This window comes from Haliaeetus albicilla, chromosome 28, assembly GCF_947461875.1.
Source record: "Haliaeetus albicilla chromosome 28, bHalAlb1.1, whole genome shotgun sequence".
Classification (NCBI taxonomy): Eukaryota; Metazoa; Chordata; class Aves; order Accipitriformes; family Accipitridae; genus Haliaeetus; species Haliaeetus albicilla.
Genome location: NC_091510.1, coordinates 3390339 through 3408622, shown reverse-complemented (window position 1 = coordinate 3408622; position 18284 = coordinate 3390339). Strand labels below are relative to the sequence as shown.

Genomic DNA, 18284 nt, shown 5'->3' with positions numbered 1-18284 from the left:
GCATCCCTCAAAATTTAATTGCTATTACTATATCTGAAGCATTTTTTAAAAATTCATAATCTATATTTATTTTAGTTCTAGGTACATCAGACTTAAGTCACATCAGAAATAAATCTGTTCAGTCTGGGGTCCTGTTTGCGAGAACTGAGTGTAGTGTTAAAGGGAAGGCTGAGCATTACTGAATGTGTTTTGACTAAAACCCCAGATGTTATGTGCATACTTGGTTTACTTAACTGTAAACAGAAGACAGTAATAGGTAGCACCTTTCAAAGAGAGTAAGAATCCATTGATTTCAGGGCCCCAGTACTATGCATCTACTTCTGAAGGCCAGCTGCTGCATATACAAGTGACGACCTGATAGGTGAGGACAGAACTAGGTTGTACATAGAGGTGCTGCCTGGAGAGAAACCTAGCAACTCTGAAAATAGCAATTTCGGAGAGGGTTGGGGTTTTTTGCTTGCAGCACCAAATGAAAGGGAAGTATTCTACCTCACCACAGAACTATAAGGACAGTAAGGTATCTACAAGTAGGTGTCAAAGTGTGTATGTATATCTCAGCTGTAATTACCAGTGATGGAGCATAGGGAGCCAGTAGCTGTCTAAATTAGGGTCTTAACAGCTCTTAGAGCTTCTTTTGACCATATTGAATAAATATGCATTTATTCTAGAGGGTGTTTAGACATCTAGTGAACATACTGATGCTTATGCATCTAAACTTAAGTACCTAAACCTCAAAACTGCACCTTCCGTTTTGTGCTACTTTATAATGTCTAGACAGAGCTTGTTTCATTATCAGATCTCCAGTGCAAAATTGCAATACCAATAGCATAACCTAGTAATAGTTAAGGATAATCGGTATAATTGTTGGAAATGCATTTATTCGATAGCGAATCGATTTACGTATTTTACTATATTTTCAAAATTTATTAATGTTGAATAGCTGTAGAAACTTTACTTTTTAATGGCAAATGATGAGGTAATAAAACTCTCTTTTCAAAGCTTCCCCTAACTCAGGACCTGGATCATTTTCTGCAAGAGATGGACACCTTAGTTCTGTTTTTGACGCAGGGATTGTTCTACGCATAGCAGAAATGCATTCCTTTCTTAAAAAATATTTGCTTGAATATTCAATGTGTTGTCCTGAGAATTTCCCAGAAGAGCTACATGATGTAGAATTGCCACTTGGTAGGCCAGCTGATTCTTCAAAGGTACTTATTTTCTTTCTGATGTTTCAAAAATATGTATTATACTTGCATTTCGCTCAGATTCTTGCTAGTTCCAATGGTGATATTTCTGAGAGCACTATAGAAGAATGAAATTCATTATGCAGAGGATCCGTGCAAAACCAAAATTCTGTGCAAGCAGTGAAAGACACAGTTAACAAACACAAATATCCTTGTGTTATTCACTCCTGCAGAAATGATCTCTATTCCTTGCCCAGTGTATTTAAACCCTAGAAGATTAAGCAGAATGATATTTAAGAAGATTTTATTTTTAGTTAAGTTGGCTGTGCTATTTGGTAGGAGTGAGGCTTTTAATCTTGTAGATCTCCATGTTTCATACCAGAAATGTCCTGGTGTTTGCTTTGTAATTTGTATGTAAAAGCCTCTATATTGTTGATTTGGTCTATAATAAAAACATGATTTAAAAAAAATATAATTAATATTTTCTCAAAATTTGTTGAAGGCCTTGCGTGCCAATTTTTTTACTGATTTTCAGCTGGCTAGAAAATCAATCTTTTCAGATCTCTGGCTTGCGAACAGCCTATTTGAGCTTTCAAATGTAGGCAGTTCAGACTATATTACTCTGAGAAGTCTTGAATTGGAATTCTGGAGCCTACGCTGACCATGGCATATGTATTGAATATTGAATGGTAGAAGTCTTTGAAGATTCAATGTAAAAATAATGGTCTTCAAAGTTTCTCCATCCCACTTCTCACATTAATAATTATCCTAACACTAAAAAATTAAAATGACAGGGTTACTCTCTGGTTTATTTTTTACTTATTATGTTCAGTATTGGATGGAGACGGGGGAGCCTGGAGGAGTGGGAACTTGTTATCTTATAAAAATGAATTAAAATACTTTTGTGAAAGTAGCTTTTCTAGAGTTGGTGAACTTTCTGCAGTGTTGGACAGCATATCATTACTCATTTCCCAACAAAGAGCTGACTGTGCCACTGAATAAATTGTAAATATATGGTATGTGACATTTATAACAGCCATCATATATCAAAAATTATTTTACTCTGTCTGCTCTTTTTTTGACATAATTAGTATTACACTGTCCTAGAATAATAAGCTTCAGAGCTTACTGTCATGTTCGTGACAGGTGCAAGCTGCATAATCATGTGTTAGCTTCACTGTTGTAGACAGCTAACAAGCATAAAGCTCTTACTTTTTTTTAATTCTAAGCTTCATTGATTTTTATCACAACATTTTTGGAAGCTTTAACTATTCAGAATGCTGTGTAAGTTCTTTTAAAAATGTTACTGTAATTTGATACTGGGATTTTTTAACAGTACAAATAGGTAAAATTTTTGAAAGAATGATTTTTATGTACAAGGTTGTTTTGCTTACAGGTGTCTTTGCAATTCTATTTTTGACTCTTGAAGTTTTTTTCAGCTCTGCTGAACAAAGAATCCAAATTACATTAAGAAGGCTGTAATTAAAACTGTGTGCCCTTTTACATTTTGCATGCTTGTTTTTTACTCCACTCCATGATAGTATGTAGGACTGGAAACACTTAACTAAGACAGTTTTTGTTTTCAGGCTTTTGAGAAAGTTGAATAGATAAATATTTATCTACGTAATTCAGCAACCCTCCAGTTTGACAAAAGCAGTTGTAATATACTTCCTCAAAAAGATTCAATATTATGTAAATAACAAAAGATGCAGTTCAGTGAAAAAGAAAACATACCATATGTTTTAGAAAGAAATACGTGTTGTAAAATGGACTTTTAAGAGCTCTAGTTCAGGGGCATGGCATAAATTACGTTGTTCCCACCTCCATATACGTGTTTTCTCGTAATTTTGTTCACGCTCCATGCTAGCAGGATAGTGGGTGATTCATTGCCAAACTACAGAGCCTGAATGTAAATGATCCTTGTAGTAGGCGAGTGACGCACGCGTACCTCGCGGCGTACCGTGGGTTACGGCCACTGTTGTCACCGACTCTGTGGCAGGGATCATCCCCAGTTAACTGTCCCACGCCATACTGAAGGCATACCCATATGCTGAAATGCATGACTTCATCTTTATCTTCAGTTCTACTACCTTTTGATATGGGATGGGAACTGGCTCTACGAAGTAAGATTATGTCACTGTGAAAAAATCTTCTGCTCACCTGCATTTATTGCCCTGTATCCGTCATGAGCTGTAAAATTCTCCAGTTTTTTTTCAGCAACAAACATTCAAAATTAAAAAAGAACTAACTCCCCAGGCAGCTGTTTTCAGTGTCCACATTTTGGAGACACTAACAACCTTTTCAAATAGCTTCAGCATTCCCCCCAAATGTCACTGTTTGGCCTCCTCTGTTCTTTGCAGATCTGCGTAACACTTTGAAAAGCAGAAGAAATGGTATGGTGCTGTTCAGCCTTTAAATCAAATATTTTACAACTTTAGAAAAAGCTTTTATTCATGAATGAATGTTCCTTCACAGTATTCCTCCATTACTTCTCTGGTAAATGACAGCCAAACAGTAACTATTTGATGAATAGCCTGCTAATGTTCCGTATATATTTTAATAAATATGACATATGACAAATCCTCACAAATTAAGTGACTGAATTTTCAGTATGTATCACCCTTTGTTAGTTACACAGCTAATGAAAAAAACAAATAAAAAAAACAAATAGGTAAACATAAATAAAGCATTAGTCTGACATTCAGTTTACTATTCTAATTATCAATATGTGTAGCTGACAAATTACTTTTTCAGCACTAAATTTGGTAAGGTCAGCAAGTCAAATAATATCTTTTAAGAAAAAAAGTAATGCCATAAGGAAGAGAAGTCAAAGGTAACAATTATTGTCACTGTAGGTGTCTCTAAGTCAGCCCAGAGGTCCTTTGTGTTACCTTCAGAAATGTCTCATCACGTGAACTTTGAAAAGCCTTAACTTGGTAAAATGGACACCTTTTAAAACTACCCATTTATCTAAATAAGCATATATTTGTGCAGGAGTCAAAGTCATACAGATTCTAGTAGACACTAGATTATAATGGATTTTGCATATTACACTAGAAAAAATACAAAATTTTCTTCTGTGTTTCAGATGTCTCTTGAAATTACTGGAATTACATCAAAGATGTCACATGTGAGAACAGCTTCTCCGGTGTCTGTCATTGCAGAAGCAAACAGTCAGACAGAGAGTAGGGCAGCAAACGCTTCAAATAAGGAAATTAACATTCAGTGGTACATTCCTTCTCTGGCAAAGCCATCAAACGATACAGAGACTAAGGTACAACTACACCAAAGCAGTTCCTTAGGTATTGGAACAAATTAGGTCTTATTTCCAATTAATATTTGTGCTATGACTGATTAGCTTTTTAATTGAATTATACATATGCTGATTGGCAAGCTGGACAGCAGGGAGCTGTATATTTACTGTGCTGCAAACCTGCTATGCAGGACCAACAGAATGCCCTGACAGTTTTTTGGTGGCAGGCCAAAGAAATACTTTGTTCGCTATATAGAGCTTCCAGGCCATGTTGTATTCATGCCTGTTGCAGGTCCTTGATGTCTTTAAGACCTCCGCTCTGTTAGGTTTGCTCAGAGCTGACCAATACATTCAAACAATACTGTTTGGTGGGAGGCTGTTGGAAAAGCAGATACACGTATACAGGGAAAATGGGATTTTGTAAACTTCATTTCCCTAAGAAATCAGATGAAATATGAAAGATGACAGAGATTGGAGAGTTGCAGGAAAGCAAGAGACTAGGACATGGAATTTGTTTTATTTTTAAAGAAGGGAACAGCAGGTTTGTAGGTAAAAGTTCTGCTATTGCAATAGCAATCCATGATCTCCAAACTTTTTGGCATAGCAGATCAGTGTCAAAATTTCCACTAGACCCTTTTCATCTCTCTTAGTGAGCTGATAGAAACCCTGTGAAGTTAGTGCAAATAATGTACTCTTGAATATAGTTTTGCAGGTTACTTTAGCATGACTTTACAGATCATTTGAGATCCAGAGACAACTCTTGAAAACAACTAATATGTGAATACCATATTCTTGACATTCTCCATGTAGTCAAAATATTCAGCTACCGCTAGGAAGCACATTTTCAATCATAATAGCAAATTATTTCAGTGAAAGATGAGAATATTCTACTTCATTTTCTTGTGCTTTTACATTGATACAGCTTTATTAGATGGGTGAGTTATCTGCACTTCATGCATTTAAACCTAGTATGATGACTGCCAAATTTAACTAATTATATATAGCAAACATATATAGCAAATATAACTAATTACATAGGGCCTTTGGAAATTCAGTAAAAGCTCTCTGTTCAGCCTACCTGAAGTTGGAACTTTGGACATGAGCGTAAGTGGGATTGATTGACCAGGATCAGGACAACACTGGGATTTTGATGGTGAGTCTATAGGGTATAATTAATTTTCAAACCTGTGTAAATTGTATCCATAATGAAATTGCTTTAAAACCTATAAAAACTGAGTATAGTACAAATTCATGAGGCCACACTCCCCCCTTTTTTGGGAGTCAGTTATTTAAGTCTTTATCAGTACACTGTATTTGATAGTCGTTATAATCTAGTATCACCGAAATAGCTCAGGTCTACTATAGCATACTGCATTATAGCTTACCCATTCTATCTCTTTCACAGGTTTTGCTGCTTTATGCTTATAATACAAAGCCTGTCAAGATTAGCAACATCAAGATTTTCAGTTCAATATCTATGTTTTCAGGCCACTTGTGGATTCCGTTGGCTAGGTAAATAATCATTGACTTTATGCTGTTATTTCATGCTATATTAAAGATCAGTCAACCATTTAGGATGAGAGAAAATAAAGTACAAAATATCAAAGAACTGTAAATCTTTAAAAGTATTCATTTTTGCTTTTCAGAAATTTTTCACTATAAAAACTGTAAGATGTCGTACACAGCATTAAACCCATCCAAACATATGTCTTTTCAGTACATTAGCATTTTAGTTTTGATTCTTAAAGAACTGAGTAACACACGCTGACTATATTACACTGGCATAGCAATGTAAGAAAACGCTAGCAAATCTAGGAAGCAGTCCCAGCAGTTATTCCCATTCTCTCACTGGATCAGCTGCTGTCTCCATCCCATATTACAACTCTGACCATGCAAGAATTTTTCTCAGTTGTAGCCCCAGACTCAGCCCTTCATTTTACATCCTATGGTGTTTTTCATCACTTTTTCCTTGTCATTCATCTAGTCTCAAGATTTTTGGAACTGCTGAGCAGGTGGAGGGGAAGGAATAACGGGCCAAAAAGAGTTGCAGCCCCTGCCACCCTTGTCCTGGTTGGATGAGAAAATCTTTTCTTAGAGAGGCATGCTTAAAATACTTCTTACCATTTTTAGTGCAAGAAGCAAATGCATTCCATATTTTCACTTTCTTTAATGGAAAACATCTTTTGTAAAATTATGAGATCAGGCTTGAAAAAGAAAAGGTAGAACTTAATCAATATGTAATAAAAGCTAGGTCAGTTTAATTATGTCCTGGGAACAACAAAAATTGTTGTTTTATAAGAGCAATAATGAAAAAAATCTTGTCTTCTTGCAGAGTTATTTCTTTACAGAAGAAATTATCTAATCTGAAGCAGCAAGTTGAAATGTTGATGCAAAGTTCCAAAAGCTTGTCTTCAGCTTCAGAACCTACAAGTTTTCTTGAAGAAAGTGAAACTGTGAAAAAAATTCCTTCAATAAAAACCAAAATTAATGTTGCAAAAGTGCATCTTGATGAAAAAACAGAAGTAAGTGAGAACAGTTCTGCTCTTAAATATGTCTGACGATTTAAGATGTCTGTTTTGGGTAAATAAATGACGTAACTTGGAAGGCAGACATAAAAAATTAAACTTCCCTCACCCCTTTCAAGAAATGTTGAAATATTTTCCCTTTTCATTTAATATTTAACTTTTTCTTTGCCTTATATATTGCTTGTCACTTTACAAAAATATCAGGCATCTTCAGCCTTCCACTTGAAAAATAAAGGCTACACCTTCAGGTACATAGATCTGAAAATTGATGCCTAATTTATAGTAATCTACATCTGAAAATGCTTGGTAGAGTGCTAAATTAGCATGGTGATCAACCCAAAAGTGCTTTTTAAAAATCAGTTACACATCTTCAATGCAAAATGGGCAGTGATGGTTTCTGAAACAAGAACCTTCTAATAACGTTATTGAGAGAGGACTAAAACTGGCAGTGAATTTATTTTCATTTTCTCTACGCCACCTTCCTCTTGTCTTTCTATTAGTAAGGCTGAATATGGTCCGCAACCAAATAAATCCCCCCACATACGCACACAAAAGAGGTAATTTCAGAATTTTCCATGTGGTCTGTTTGAGATAATGTCATTGGAATAGAATGTTGCCACAGCATAACTGCTGCTTGATAAATGCCAAGGCAAAATAGACGTTTATTTTCATAGTGGGAGACATTTATCATGTGACAGGATTCTCTTTATATCTATTATATGAAATGATTAATGATGTAGAGCCTGTCATTTTGTCTGATGGATGCTGTGAAATAGTGACAATTGTGCACTGTGCCATTATTACGAGGCTGTATTTTGACCAGCTTGGAGAACAAATGATGTTTTGGCCAATCAGTGTTTTCAGGAGGGTAGACAGAGCTGTCCTTTAGTGGGTGGTTCTGATTACCTGAAGGGTTTTGCTCAAACTTTCATTAATATATGTCAGTAATTGGAAAAACAATGTTTAGAATACTAACAAGATTAACGTGCTATGCATTATACATGTATAAATATCATCTTGTCAAGAGTGTTTGTTTATAATGTCTTCAGTAAACATGTAGCAAAAGTGTGCTCACTCACTGGATTTAATACCTGAGCCAGGGGCAATTTTGCCTCAGTAGAAACTGCAAGGTTTGGGCTCTTGTGTTTGTACAGCAAACACAACTATTTGTGCTGCGGAAAATTTATATTCATCAGCTGAGGTTTATTTTGCTGTGAATTCAATTAGAATAACCTCAAACTTGATTGTTCTGAAAAATTTTGTTAAAGCTAAGCCATCTATTAGCTTATCAGAGGGGATTGATAGTACAGCATTGGTTTTTTCTTGTTTTATACCATTAGGAAATGGCTAAAAGGTGTTTATCTGAAGTCAAAGCACTGCTGTCTGTTGTTCCAGCTCTGTCCTTGCCATTAACTGAGGTATGCTGTTCTCATTAATAGTAAAAATCTGTTTTCTAAAAGAAAACAATTGTTCGGTTAAACTGAAACATGGATTATACCACTAGGTATCTTCCCATTTTTTTCCTCATACATCGTTGGGCTTTCTGTTTGGGTTTTATTTTTTCATCTTTACAAATAAAACACAAATGTGCATGATTACAAACTGTGAATATCTTCACTGTTCATTAGAATCACCTTTTTATACATACAAAAATGTTTTAAAAATGAATCTCACTCACAGTGGGTTCATCTCGGTTATCTGCCATTCTCTGGTCATTGTTTACACAGACTCCAGTGAATTTCCACGGTGCAATCGCCAAATGCAATTTCCTTCCATCCCTGTGTTTTTACAGTTATTCAGGCTTTCCTTCTATTTTTGTTTAGCTTTCTCTGCCTTGCCCATGACATGTCCTGAGCGATAGCATGCCATTTTTTTGTCCATGCTGTTGCGTTCAACTTGTTACCCAGTTGTAGCCAGTATCCCAGAGGAGTCGATGGGAACCGGCCCATAGCAGGCAGCAGTACTCTTCAGGGTTCTCGGCCACCCTAGGGGGATCTGGAAAGGACCACAGCTGCCACGGCTCAAGAAACTCCAAGGAAGATTTTGGAATCCACCGTAACGTATAACTCCCCCCCCCCATTAATCCTCAAATATCTTGCCTGTAATTGTTCACAATGAAATAATGGATAATGGCATCCACTGTACTCTTCTTTTCCAGTCAGGTAGCTCTTCCTACCAGAACAGAATCCCGAGTTTTATCTGGGAACAGTTTGGCTAGTGGCCTGTTCTAGAAGAGGTTATCTGTAATGCTGTCCCGTGCATCCTGCAGTCTGGTACCCAGCAGTACATACTTCCCTTTTACACATCTTGCACCATTCTTGCCACCCCTTGTTATCCGTCCTGAAGGTCTCTCTCATACAACTCCCAGACCTGCGTATCACCCAATCTGGCTTTATCAATGCATCAGAATACATACACGTTCATTCTGCAAATCCCTACTTTTCACAGTTCCACTGAAATATCTTCCATGGTAGAGAGACTTGACAGATACCTAGGGAAAGGTACAGCCGAGCTTTCACAGAATCACATGGACCTCCTGGACCTGTTTTATATTCTCATGAATTCCTCTTCACTTTGCCTGCTTCTTTTTGTGGGTCTATGATGAAAGTGAGGGAGCAGATTTGGGGTGTCCTTCCAGTAAGAATATGATGTTAACTGCTCTGTTTTGTTCTGGCTAAATGCCATAACAAGCTAAAATGTTTCAACAGGTGGAACAATGGGCTTTTCATCACAAATTTTCAGGTAGAGACTTCAAACTAAGATCCTATTAGATATGGCAGATTTGGCTGAGCAAGTGAAGCTTAATCCTTCAAGACGCTGAGTATCTTCATTCTTCTCTGAAGCCAACAGAACTTGTAGTGTCCAGCACTTCATTACGTATTGCATATTTCTAAGTAGTATTTCCAAACTTTCAAATAAGTTGTACGTGTGCATTACCCAGTCTCCTTGTCTAGAGGTGGAAAGCTCCGAGTGGGAGTACGTATACCATAGGGTAGTACATTCCCTTTGTTTTCAAGCATGCAGGAGAAAGCAGCAGATACATTGCTTATGTGTAGTGTTACATAATTTTTCCCCACCACACGCTTTTTTGTTGCTCATCTTCTTGTAAATTAATTGGACAAAGTCAGTTCTTATTTGTGGTACTTGTTTTCTTATTCTCTGAGCTGTCACACTTTTAACTCCTATCATGTTTCCAGCTTCCCTCCTTTGATTCTCTTTTTTTCTGTTCATGTGTCTTACAGTGCTTTTGATTCAGCCCTGAATTATATTTCTAAGTGGAAAAAGTGCATTTTTTATTGAATTATTCATTTAAAATTATTTGACTGTTCATGTTTTAAGAATAAAAATTGATCAGCTGCCTTGTTTTTAAAGCTCTTCAACGAATAGCTATGTTCTTGAGGGACATAATAAAGCATAGTCTTTGGGAGTTCCAATCTTAAACGTTAAAAGTAAATTGCATTAAAAATAATTGCATTAAAAATTAACCTCCCTAGATAGCCTGTTCCAAGCTTCTCTTCCCTTAGTTAGTTTTTCTTAATCTCTAAATCAGCTAAATAGTTCTTTTCCATGTCCAATGGACATACAGACCAGTTCATCATTGCCCTCAGTTTCACCTTTTAGTTAGTTCAATTCTTTCAAATTCTCATCTTAGGAAAAGCTTTCCAAGTAACTAATCGTTCCTGCTGCTCTTCTCTGATATCTTCATTTTACCTACAGATGATCAGGGTAAACTCTGTGAGCAAGACTGTTCACAGAAATCTCCTCCCCTTTATCCTGTTTTACTAGTTTCCTGCAAGAGATGTCATTAACTACAAATTTATATTGAAGCAATGAGTATTTCTAAATTTTTCATTGGTTGTAGGTCAGGAATCTGGCTTTAATATGGAGCTATTTGTATATATGTACTTTTTGGTACCCATAAGCTTAATAAAGTTAGTTATTTGGGTTTTTTTTCCCCCTGTTTTTTTTTCAGATCCCGTTTGATATTACTTTGCAATCAATAGCAAGTTTGGAAGATATGTTTGATCCTGCCAATGGATGTATAATAACTGAAGAAAGTCTCTTCAATTGGATCATTTCTCTGTTTCACTAAATTCTATTTTTGCAATAACTTAATCAGTTGCTGAGTGCTATAGATTTAGACTTAAGTTCTGGTGTTAATCAAACAACCTCATTAATCACACCAGGATTTGGCTCCTAATGTGTTTTATAATTTTCATTTTTAGCTTATTTCTAATTATTAAAAAATTAATAGTTTTTAAAATGAAAATACACTTTTAGGAATTAAATGTATTAAAAGTAGTTTCTTAATAAGAGGATTAAAATTTTGATTTATTCAATCAACTATAATTAAGTGAGTTTGTTGGGGACTTTCTAGCTTTTCAATAATTTCTTATTGTTTAGAAAAGCTGAATAAGCTTGTAACCTTCTAGCATCCACTAATAGATACTGTTTTTTCCCTGAAGTTTTATTCTCATCAGCAATTTTTTAATTGCTTTTGCAGTTATCAAAAGTTGGTCTTATTTCTGAGGTTGAGAAATTTTTTTGGCCTAAAATCATCACTGAGTTTGTTCTTTTACACTTTTATTTGGAAACTAGCATATCAGACTTTTCTATCTTTTGTTAAAGAAAAACACATCACGGTTTGTTGAGGGTGAAAACGATCATTCAGATGTCTCCACAGTTTCAAAGCATTTTTCTGGGGGTGTGGCAGGAAGCCATTTTAAAAAATAAAATTGTTCTATATAGAACATTTTTGGACGTCATTCTAAAATGCTAACAAAACCTCTATTTACGTTGTTAATGCTGTAAATATTAAAGTGCTGAAGAAACCTGACGAGTCCTAACAACAGCCACCTGAGGCAATATGCTTGTCCAGTGTTAGAGATGGGGAATTTGACACGAAAAAGTGCGTGAGTTCACAAGGCCGCACGAGAGAGTGCTCGTGCTCACGGCCCTTGGCTTTTGCTCACATCACAAGGCCAGGCACTTCCTCGCCAGTTACAGTAATTTGTTTGCAACAAACAGCAAAAAAAAATCCAGGACGTTTGGGCGGGAGCCCTCTGAGACTTGGCCTATCCCTAGCTATGCTTCTGTGTAGCCATGAAAATTCAGGACTAATAGTTACCATTCTTGGGTTCAGTTTCTGAGAAAAATAAACCATTGGGGTGAAACGCCAGCCCCTTTCACTAGAGTCAGGCTCTCCCTGTGCTGTAGCCTGGTGGTAAAACGATAAAATATTTTGAGCTATTTGGAAATTGCAGCTTTACCTTGGCTTGCGCTTTTCAGAGAAATGTTACCTGGTTGAGCAAAGTTTCTTTTATGGACGGGGAGAGAGAGAGGGAGGTAAAAGATTCAGCATAATGAGCATCTCAAATGTGATCAGTAACAGGAAGAAATAGGGTGAGGTTTTCTGCTATTTTTCTTTATTCCTATAAAGGAAAGAAGACTGGATGTATTTGTGTGGCTTTTTAAAAGTTGTGCTATTTTTTATTTTTGTGTAGCCTTTTCTGGAATGCTGTAGATTAGCAGGAAAATTAGAAGGATTACGATACAATGATAAAAAGAAAGTAAAAACTGAGTAATTGATAGGGAAGATATTTTTGCAAGATAATTTTAAAACTGAGTTAGAATGGTTATTTAACTCAACGGCCTAACAGCAAGTTTGGAGGAGATATTCCTTAGCATTATTCTTTCAATTAAAAGAATTTATTGTTCTGCAATTCTTCAAAAAGTGGGAAACATAAAAATTGACATTACTCATTTTTCTTTTACAAGGAACAAGTAGAAAATTGCAGCTTTTTTTGGAAAAGCTATCCAGTCTTTCCTTGTGCTTTGTAAAAAGTATAAGCCCTTTTCTTTTTGGGGTCACCTTGAGGATTATCATAGGACTTTTGTGCAGCTTAATTAATATTTGTAAAACACTCTATAGCATCAGGTGAAAATGGAAGTAAAGTTCTATTACAGACGAGGTGTTTCTTCAGTGCTGCCAGTCTGGACCTTGTTATAACTCCTGTACTTGAAAGAGAAATATTAAATAAAATCCTTTACATATGCATTTAAAATATGTTGCACTTTCTAAGATATTTTTGTTGAAACAAAAATATCCTACCATCTCCTTTAACACAGCACAGTAAGAAAATAACGTTGAAATGTTGACCTCACTGTATCCATAGCAGCAGATTTTACACTCATAAACACAGGATTAAGTATTCAATGCAGGTTTTAGAAGAAAACACTGGAGAAAACATTATTCTTTTAGCATATAATTAAACTCCTTAGTTAAAATCTGCTTGTAAGGAAGGAAGCTCATATCTAAACGTCTCTAATTGCACAGAAAAGAAGTATAAAGCTAATTGCGAAGTAAATTGCTTCTTGTTTTATCTATTGTAGTAGTTTGGGTGGGTTTTTCCTTAGCAATGCATGCAGACTAAAGCTTTCAATATGTGAGACTAGAATAAATGTGTCAGCACCACGCTCAATTAAATTTGTATAGAATACTTGACTGTGTCACCATCTCCAAAATAAAAAAGGAAGAGGGGAAAAGCACTTTGTTTGATTTCACAGTCTGAAGTGTAAGGGGAGGGCCCTCCTGCTATGTGAAGGTCTGCTCTGAGATCTGCCCCGCACAACACTGCGGAAGGGCTACTTACGGCCTCGACAGCTTTGAACTGCTGGCATGTTTACCAATTCTTTTCAAATTTTAGCTGAAATATTTCCCCATTCCACATCTGTGAAAGGAATAGGTAGTGTTTCCCTATCTGATAAGTTGTGGGATGGGGCAAGGAAAGAGAGCGAGTGTGCACTGGGAGGACAAATTGAAAGGATTTTGAAATGAATGACATTTTATCTTCAGTGCATCCCCTGGGTGAGGGACAAGAAGGATCCTGCACGGGCTAAAGAGCAGTAAAAAAGGGTCATTTGTTTGGTTGGTTTTTTAAATTCCTTTGGTATTGTCTGTTCTGTGAACGGAATGAAGTAAGTGTCCTGAGAACAAAATCAGCTTCTGGTCCTGTAATTAATAACTTGTATCATCAAGAATGTGCTAGGGCTCAAACTGAAATTGAACAGGGAGCTTAACGTTGGCAGGTCTGAATAGGTTTTAGAATACTTCATTTTTCAAATACTGTTTCAATATAGTTTTAAGTTATTTTGCTGCCTTGATAGAGAGTTGTATATTCAAGGCATTCACTGGATTTGTCTCATGCCTACAAATATATAGCAACCTGAAATTATTTCTGGTTAAATTAATTTTATGATGTGGAAATTGGTAATTTCACACAGATTTATTCAATTGTATGTGATTGGTTTTTAAATTCCACTACAGCTCCAATTCACACTCATTTTTTGTTGGCCTAAGTATTTATCCAGTTTTTGGATGACATCAATCTAACAAAATAGTCCTAGTAATTAGCCTCACTATGCCTCAGTTTCTTTATCTGAAGATAACAGTAACCCCCTCATCAGTGAGGGATTTGAAGTTTTCTGCATCAACATTTGGAAAATATTTTCAGATCCTTGAATGAAAGAGGCAGGGAATTTAGGTTATTATTCAGTTGAGACACAATGTAAAGGGGATAGTCATTTGTTTCCAAATCCATTTTCAGTGAAATCCAAGAAGAAAGATTTTTAAAAAGAATAATGATGGAACTAGAATTAATTGTTGGAATTACAGGCTAATATGCTGAACTAATTAAGCCAGCAAAGAGTTCCATTTATGTTTGCCAAAGATTTTATTTGAGTTAAAGATACTGAGTACATCATCAAATGAGAGAAGTGAAAATATGAAGCATAGGTTAATCTTTAAAATAGAGTGGGTGAAAGGGTCCAGAGGCAAGTGCTGAAGTCAAATATTTACCACTGCAATTTAATTTTCCACTGTGAAACCCCAAAGTTAATTAGAATTATTCTCATTTATCTCCCATGTCAGCATGATTTAGGATTCCACTTAACGTGCAAAGAAAAAAAAGTATGTGTTGAAGCAAATTACACCAAAAAAATCTCCGTGTCACACAGTGGAAAACCAGAATACACTACATAAGAAATCATCACAAGGTGACGGATCCGGCTCTATAGTCTATCTGGGCAGTTCTCAGGACAGCTGTGTGGAGGGTGAACCTCTGTAAACAGCCCCAGTTCACCTTCAGGGCTGGTTTCGCTCCTGGCCAGACACCCAGAACTGAACATTTCGGCAGCCACCAAAAAATAACAATGTCCTAGGCAAAGCTCCTGGATCCTTGGAAGTCGTGTGTTCTCCTCGCTGAGGCCTGGGGGGGTCGGCATAGGAGCCTCTGCGGTGGGTTCTCCACGTGGGAGAACTGCAAGTGCCTGACGGCTCTCACGGCTGCTCTGCAACGCGGGAGCAGAATGAGGTCTGTGCTTCACGCTTTGCACCTTGCTTTGTGGATACCGGCGCCATATAGCTAGAACATGGCAGAGCTAGAGGTAAACATCAAGATTCCGTTTATCCTATAAAATTACTGTATACATTTTATTATCGTACAACATGTAGTGTATTAATTAGCACTGTTACGTTCTTATGATTCCAGTACCAAGTGGAATAATACCAACTATTTCAAAACTGGTTTAAAAAACAATTATAACCGTGAAGAAATGTAGGCTGTTTTTTCCCCAGCATCCTGACTGGGCTTATCCCCCAGGAACTCTGCGGCTCATCCTTCAGAACCTCGTGACACTGCTGCTACACTGAAAACCTTTTTTATGGGCAAAGAGGAAATCAATGTAAGTTTAAAGCCAAAAATTTATTAGTAGAATTGAAATCTTAGCCTAATCCAAGGGTCACTATTAATCCAGCTCTAATTATTATGGGAAAAGAAAGAATACTTCTATGTAGAAAAAGTTTAAATTATAATAATAGTAATACAGTTAAAATTATTATATAAACTGTTACTATTTTTACCCTTCTTCACCTGTGTAATGCTCACACTTCTGCTGCTCCCCTGGGTCTGAAGGTCAGTGGTTTTGGGCTTGTGTGTGTGTGTGTGTGAGGAGCTGCTAGGGCAAGTCATCACATCTGGAGTCACAGGCCAGGAAGAATATGATGTTTTCTTCTCCCTCACTCTAGGATCAATTTGGGGTAATTTTCATGTTTAACACACTTTTACGTCTTGCTCTTTCTTCGCGGGTTTGCAGTTCCATGTTACATCTAAATCCAATCTATATGGTGTTTTATGTATGTTAGGTACTTGGTTTTAGTTCTTTGTCACCCATGAAAACTGTTTTTGTTCAGCACCAGCTCTGCGAATCTTTAACTGCCGGTGGGTCATTTATAGCCGTGAGGTCTCCAGCGCTGGGGATGTGCCCCATCCCTTCTCATCCCACGCCCATACTCCTCTGCTGCATCCTCAGCCTCCACTTCTTGACGCCTCTGCTGTCCTGCCCAGACTGCATTTCTCTACGTTTGCATCATTATGTCAGTTGTGAGGCAACCGCCATTTTTTTTTTCTTCTCAGTGGTAGGAAATTGATTGGAATTTTTAATCTGTTTTAAAATCTGAACGTGCATGTAGCAATAAGCTTGATGAAATGAGTGCATCCTGCACTTGGAAGATGGAAATTGTTAATACCTGGTGGAGGGCTGTACAAAATCATTAGTCACAGGCTGTATATTTGGCTGAGATGGGCCAGAGATGGGCCAATTCTCCTCATTTGGAAAGCTCCGTGAAGAGGATTTCCCTTCCACCTCCAAGGCAGTTTCCCTCCAAACCAGATCTGTCTGTCTCCGGTGTGAGGGAACTTCCTCGGGGAGTCTCTTTCACAGCCTTCCACAGTTGCTTGGAAAGCCCTGCCTTGTGCAGGTGGCCTTCCTCCTTTTCAGCGGCAGCACCGCTCTAAGAATTGGGCTAAGACTAAGACGAAGAACTGCTTTAAGAATTAGGCTTCTTGCTGCAGTCCTTTCCCCAAAGGTGATACAACCAAGATGTCCCAGTGGTTTCTTATAAATACCAAGAAACATGGCACAGTCACTGGCATAAAAAAACACCAATAAAGGTCCTAGCAGCAGGAAAAACTGATTTAATTGAGGGGGTGTCACAGAACGAAGCAAAAAAATGCTGGTCGTGTTTACTTAAAAACCTGAAAATTTCGAATTGCTCAGCTTCAAGGCTTGAGGGCTTGGAAGGCAGGTACTCGCCTTCCTGTCTGTAAACACAGTTACACTCCACAGTGAGGAGATAAAGAAAAAAGCCAGAGGATGTTGCTAAGGGAAAGAAAAAGCTTTTGATTCTATGTACTGAAGACAGAACAGAGTATTGGCCTTAGAAGTGACACATCATGATTGATTTAAAAGCAGTTTAAGACAATAAAGTGGAGTGAGGGATAGAAGACTTGTAGGAATGCTGTAGATCCCTTAAGTCTCAGGTATCTGAGAAGACAGGTGATAAATGACATGAAACATGACTAATGATTGGTTAATGAGGATGAATAGATGCAATAAAGACATGATCCTCATTGCTGTCAGGAAATAATGGCATTTTGTATAAGAGTGACGTGAGTTTCTTTCCTGATTCTGAGGTCACTTATACAGACTAGAAATGAAATGAACCTGGAGAATCCAAACTCCATCTGCAAAGGACAGTGAAGGGGGCATTTCAGACCTACTGATTCTGAGGCTACATAAGGTAAAGACTCATTTGAAACCAGGTCTCTACCGAAACACTTAAGTTTTGCTACAGTTTTCACATCAAATATCCCTTTAAACACATTCTTTTACTAAATAATTTTCTACTTAGGTTTAGAAAGCAGAGGTGGTGAAAATACATACTACCTTTGAGGAAGTGCTAGCTTTTGTTTCACCAGATGAGAATTTAAAAAAACCCCTTTTTTCTATGAAATTCAGCATGACCCAAAGAACAGCTCTATTCCAAGCCAGGACAGGGATGCAACAATTCTGTGTGCCTTGACGTTACTGGAAGTAAGCCCAAAGGGTGTAACGGGGTGTGTTACAAGTAGGTATGTTGTTAACACAAAGTCTGTAATTAAAAACGGCCTTGAGCTGACAGCTACAGCTCAGGGGCTTGCTTCTCAGTCTGGGCTGTGTTTATTGCTGTTCTTTATTATGATCTGTCCCCCCAGGATGTGAAGAACAAGGACTGGACAAGGACTGGCCCGGCTGTGCTGGGTCTCTTTCCTCAGTACTGAAAACACAACCCTTCCTCCAAGCTCACCATTTAAAACGCGGCAGGTCCCGGACCCGGCGCCCCTCAAAACCAACCTACGGCGGGGAGCACGATCGATTCCTTAACCCGTGGCTGGCGCCAGCTTCTCCCCGCCGGTTTCCAGGCGGTGCTGTGGGGCCGGTGTC

The 18284-nt window shown here is 37.4% G+C and overlaps 1 protein-coding gene and 1 long non-coding RNA gene across 3 annotated transcripts in view; one reads left to right on the top strand and one right to left on the bottom strand.

The window, feature by feature from the left end:
* CFAP54 (cilia and flagella associated protein 54) overlaps positions 1–11713 on the top strand; it is a 111116-nt gene extending 99403 nt beyond the window's left edge. Inside the window, exons 64-69 of the mRNA XM_069773479.1 lie at positions 1000–1208; positions 4273–4458; positions 5843–5949; positions 6770–6959; positions 8303–8380; positions 10936–11713. Coding sequence (XP_069629580.1) covers positions 1000–1208; positions 4273–4458; positions 5843–5949; positions 6770–6959; positions 8303–8380; positions 10936–11055 — 890 coding nt within the window. The 3' untranslated portion in view covers positions 11056–11713. The remainder of the gene's footprint in view (positions 1–999; positions 1209–4272; positions 4459–5842; positions 5950–6769; positions 6960–8302; positions 8381–10935) is intronic.
* Positions 11714–14676: 2963 nt separating this feature from the next.
* LOC138682504 (uncharacterized) lies at positions 14677–18281 on the bottom strand. Of its 2 annotated transcripts, none has more exons than XR_011322606.1 (2): positions 18148–18281; positions 14677–15401 (listed from the first exon to the last, which is right to left on the bottom strand). It is a non-coding gene; the product is annotated as an uncharacterized lncRNA (long non-coding RNA). The 2 variants fall into 2 exon arrangements; XR_011322605.1 differs by having other exon boundaries at positions 14677–15385; positions 18148–18275.
* Positions 18282–18284: the final 3 nt, after the last annotated feature.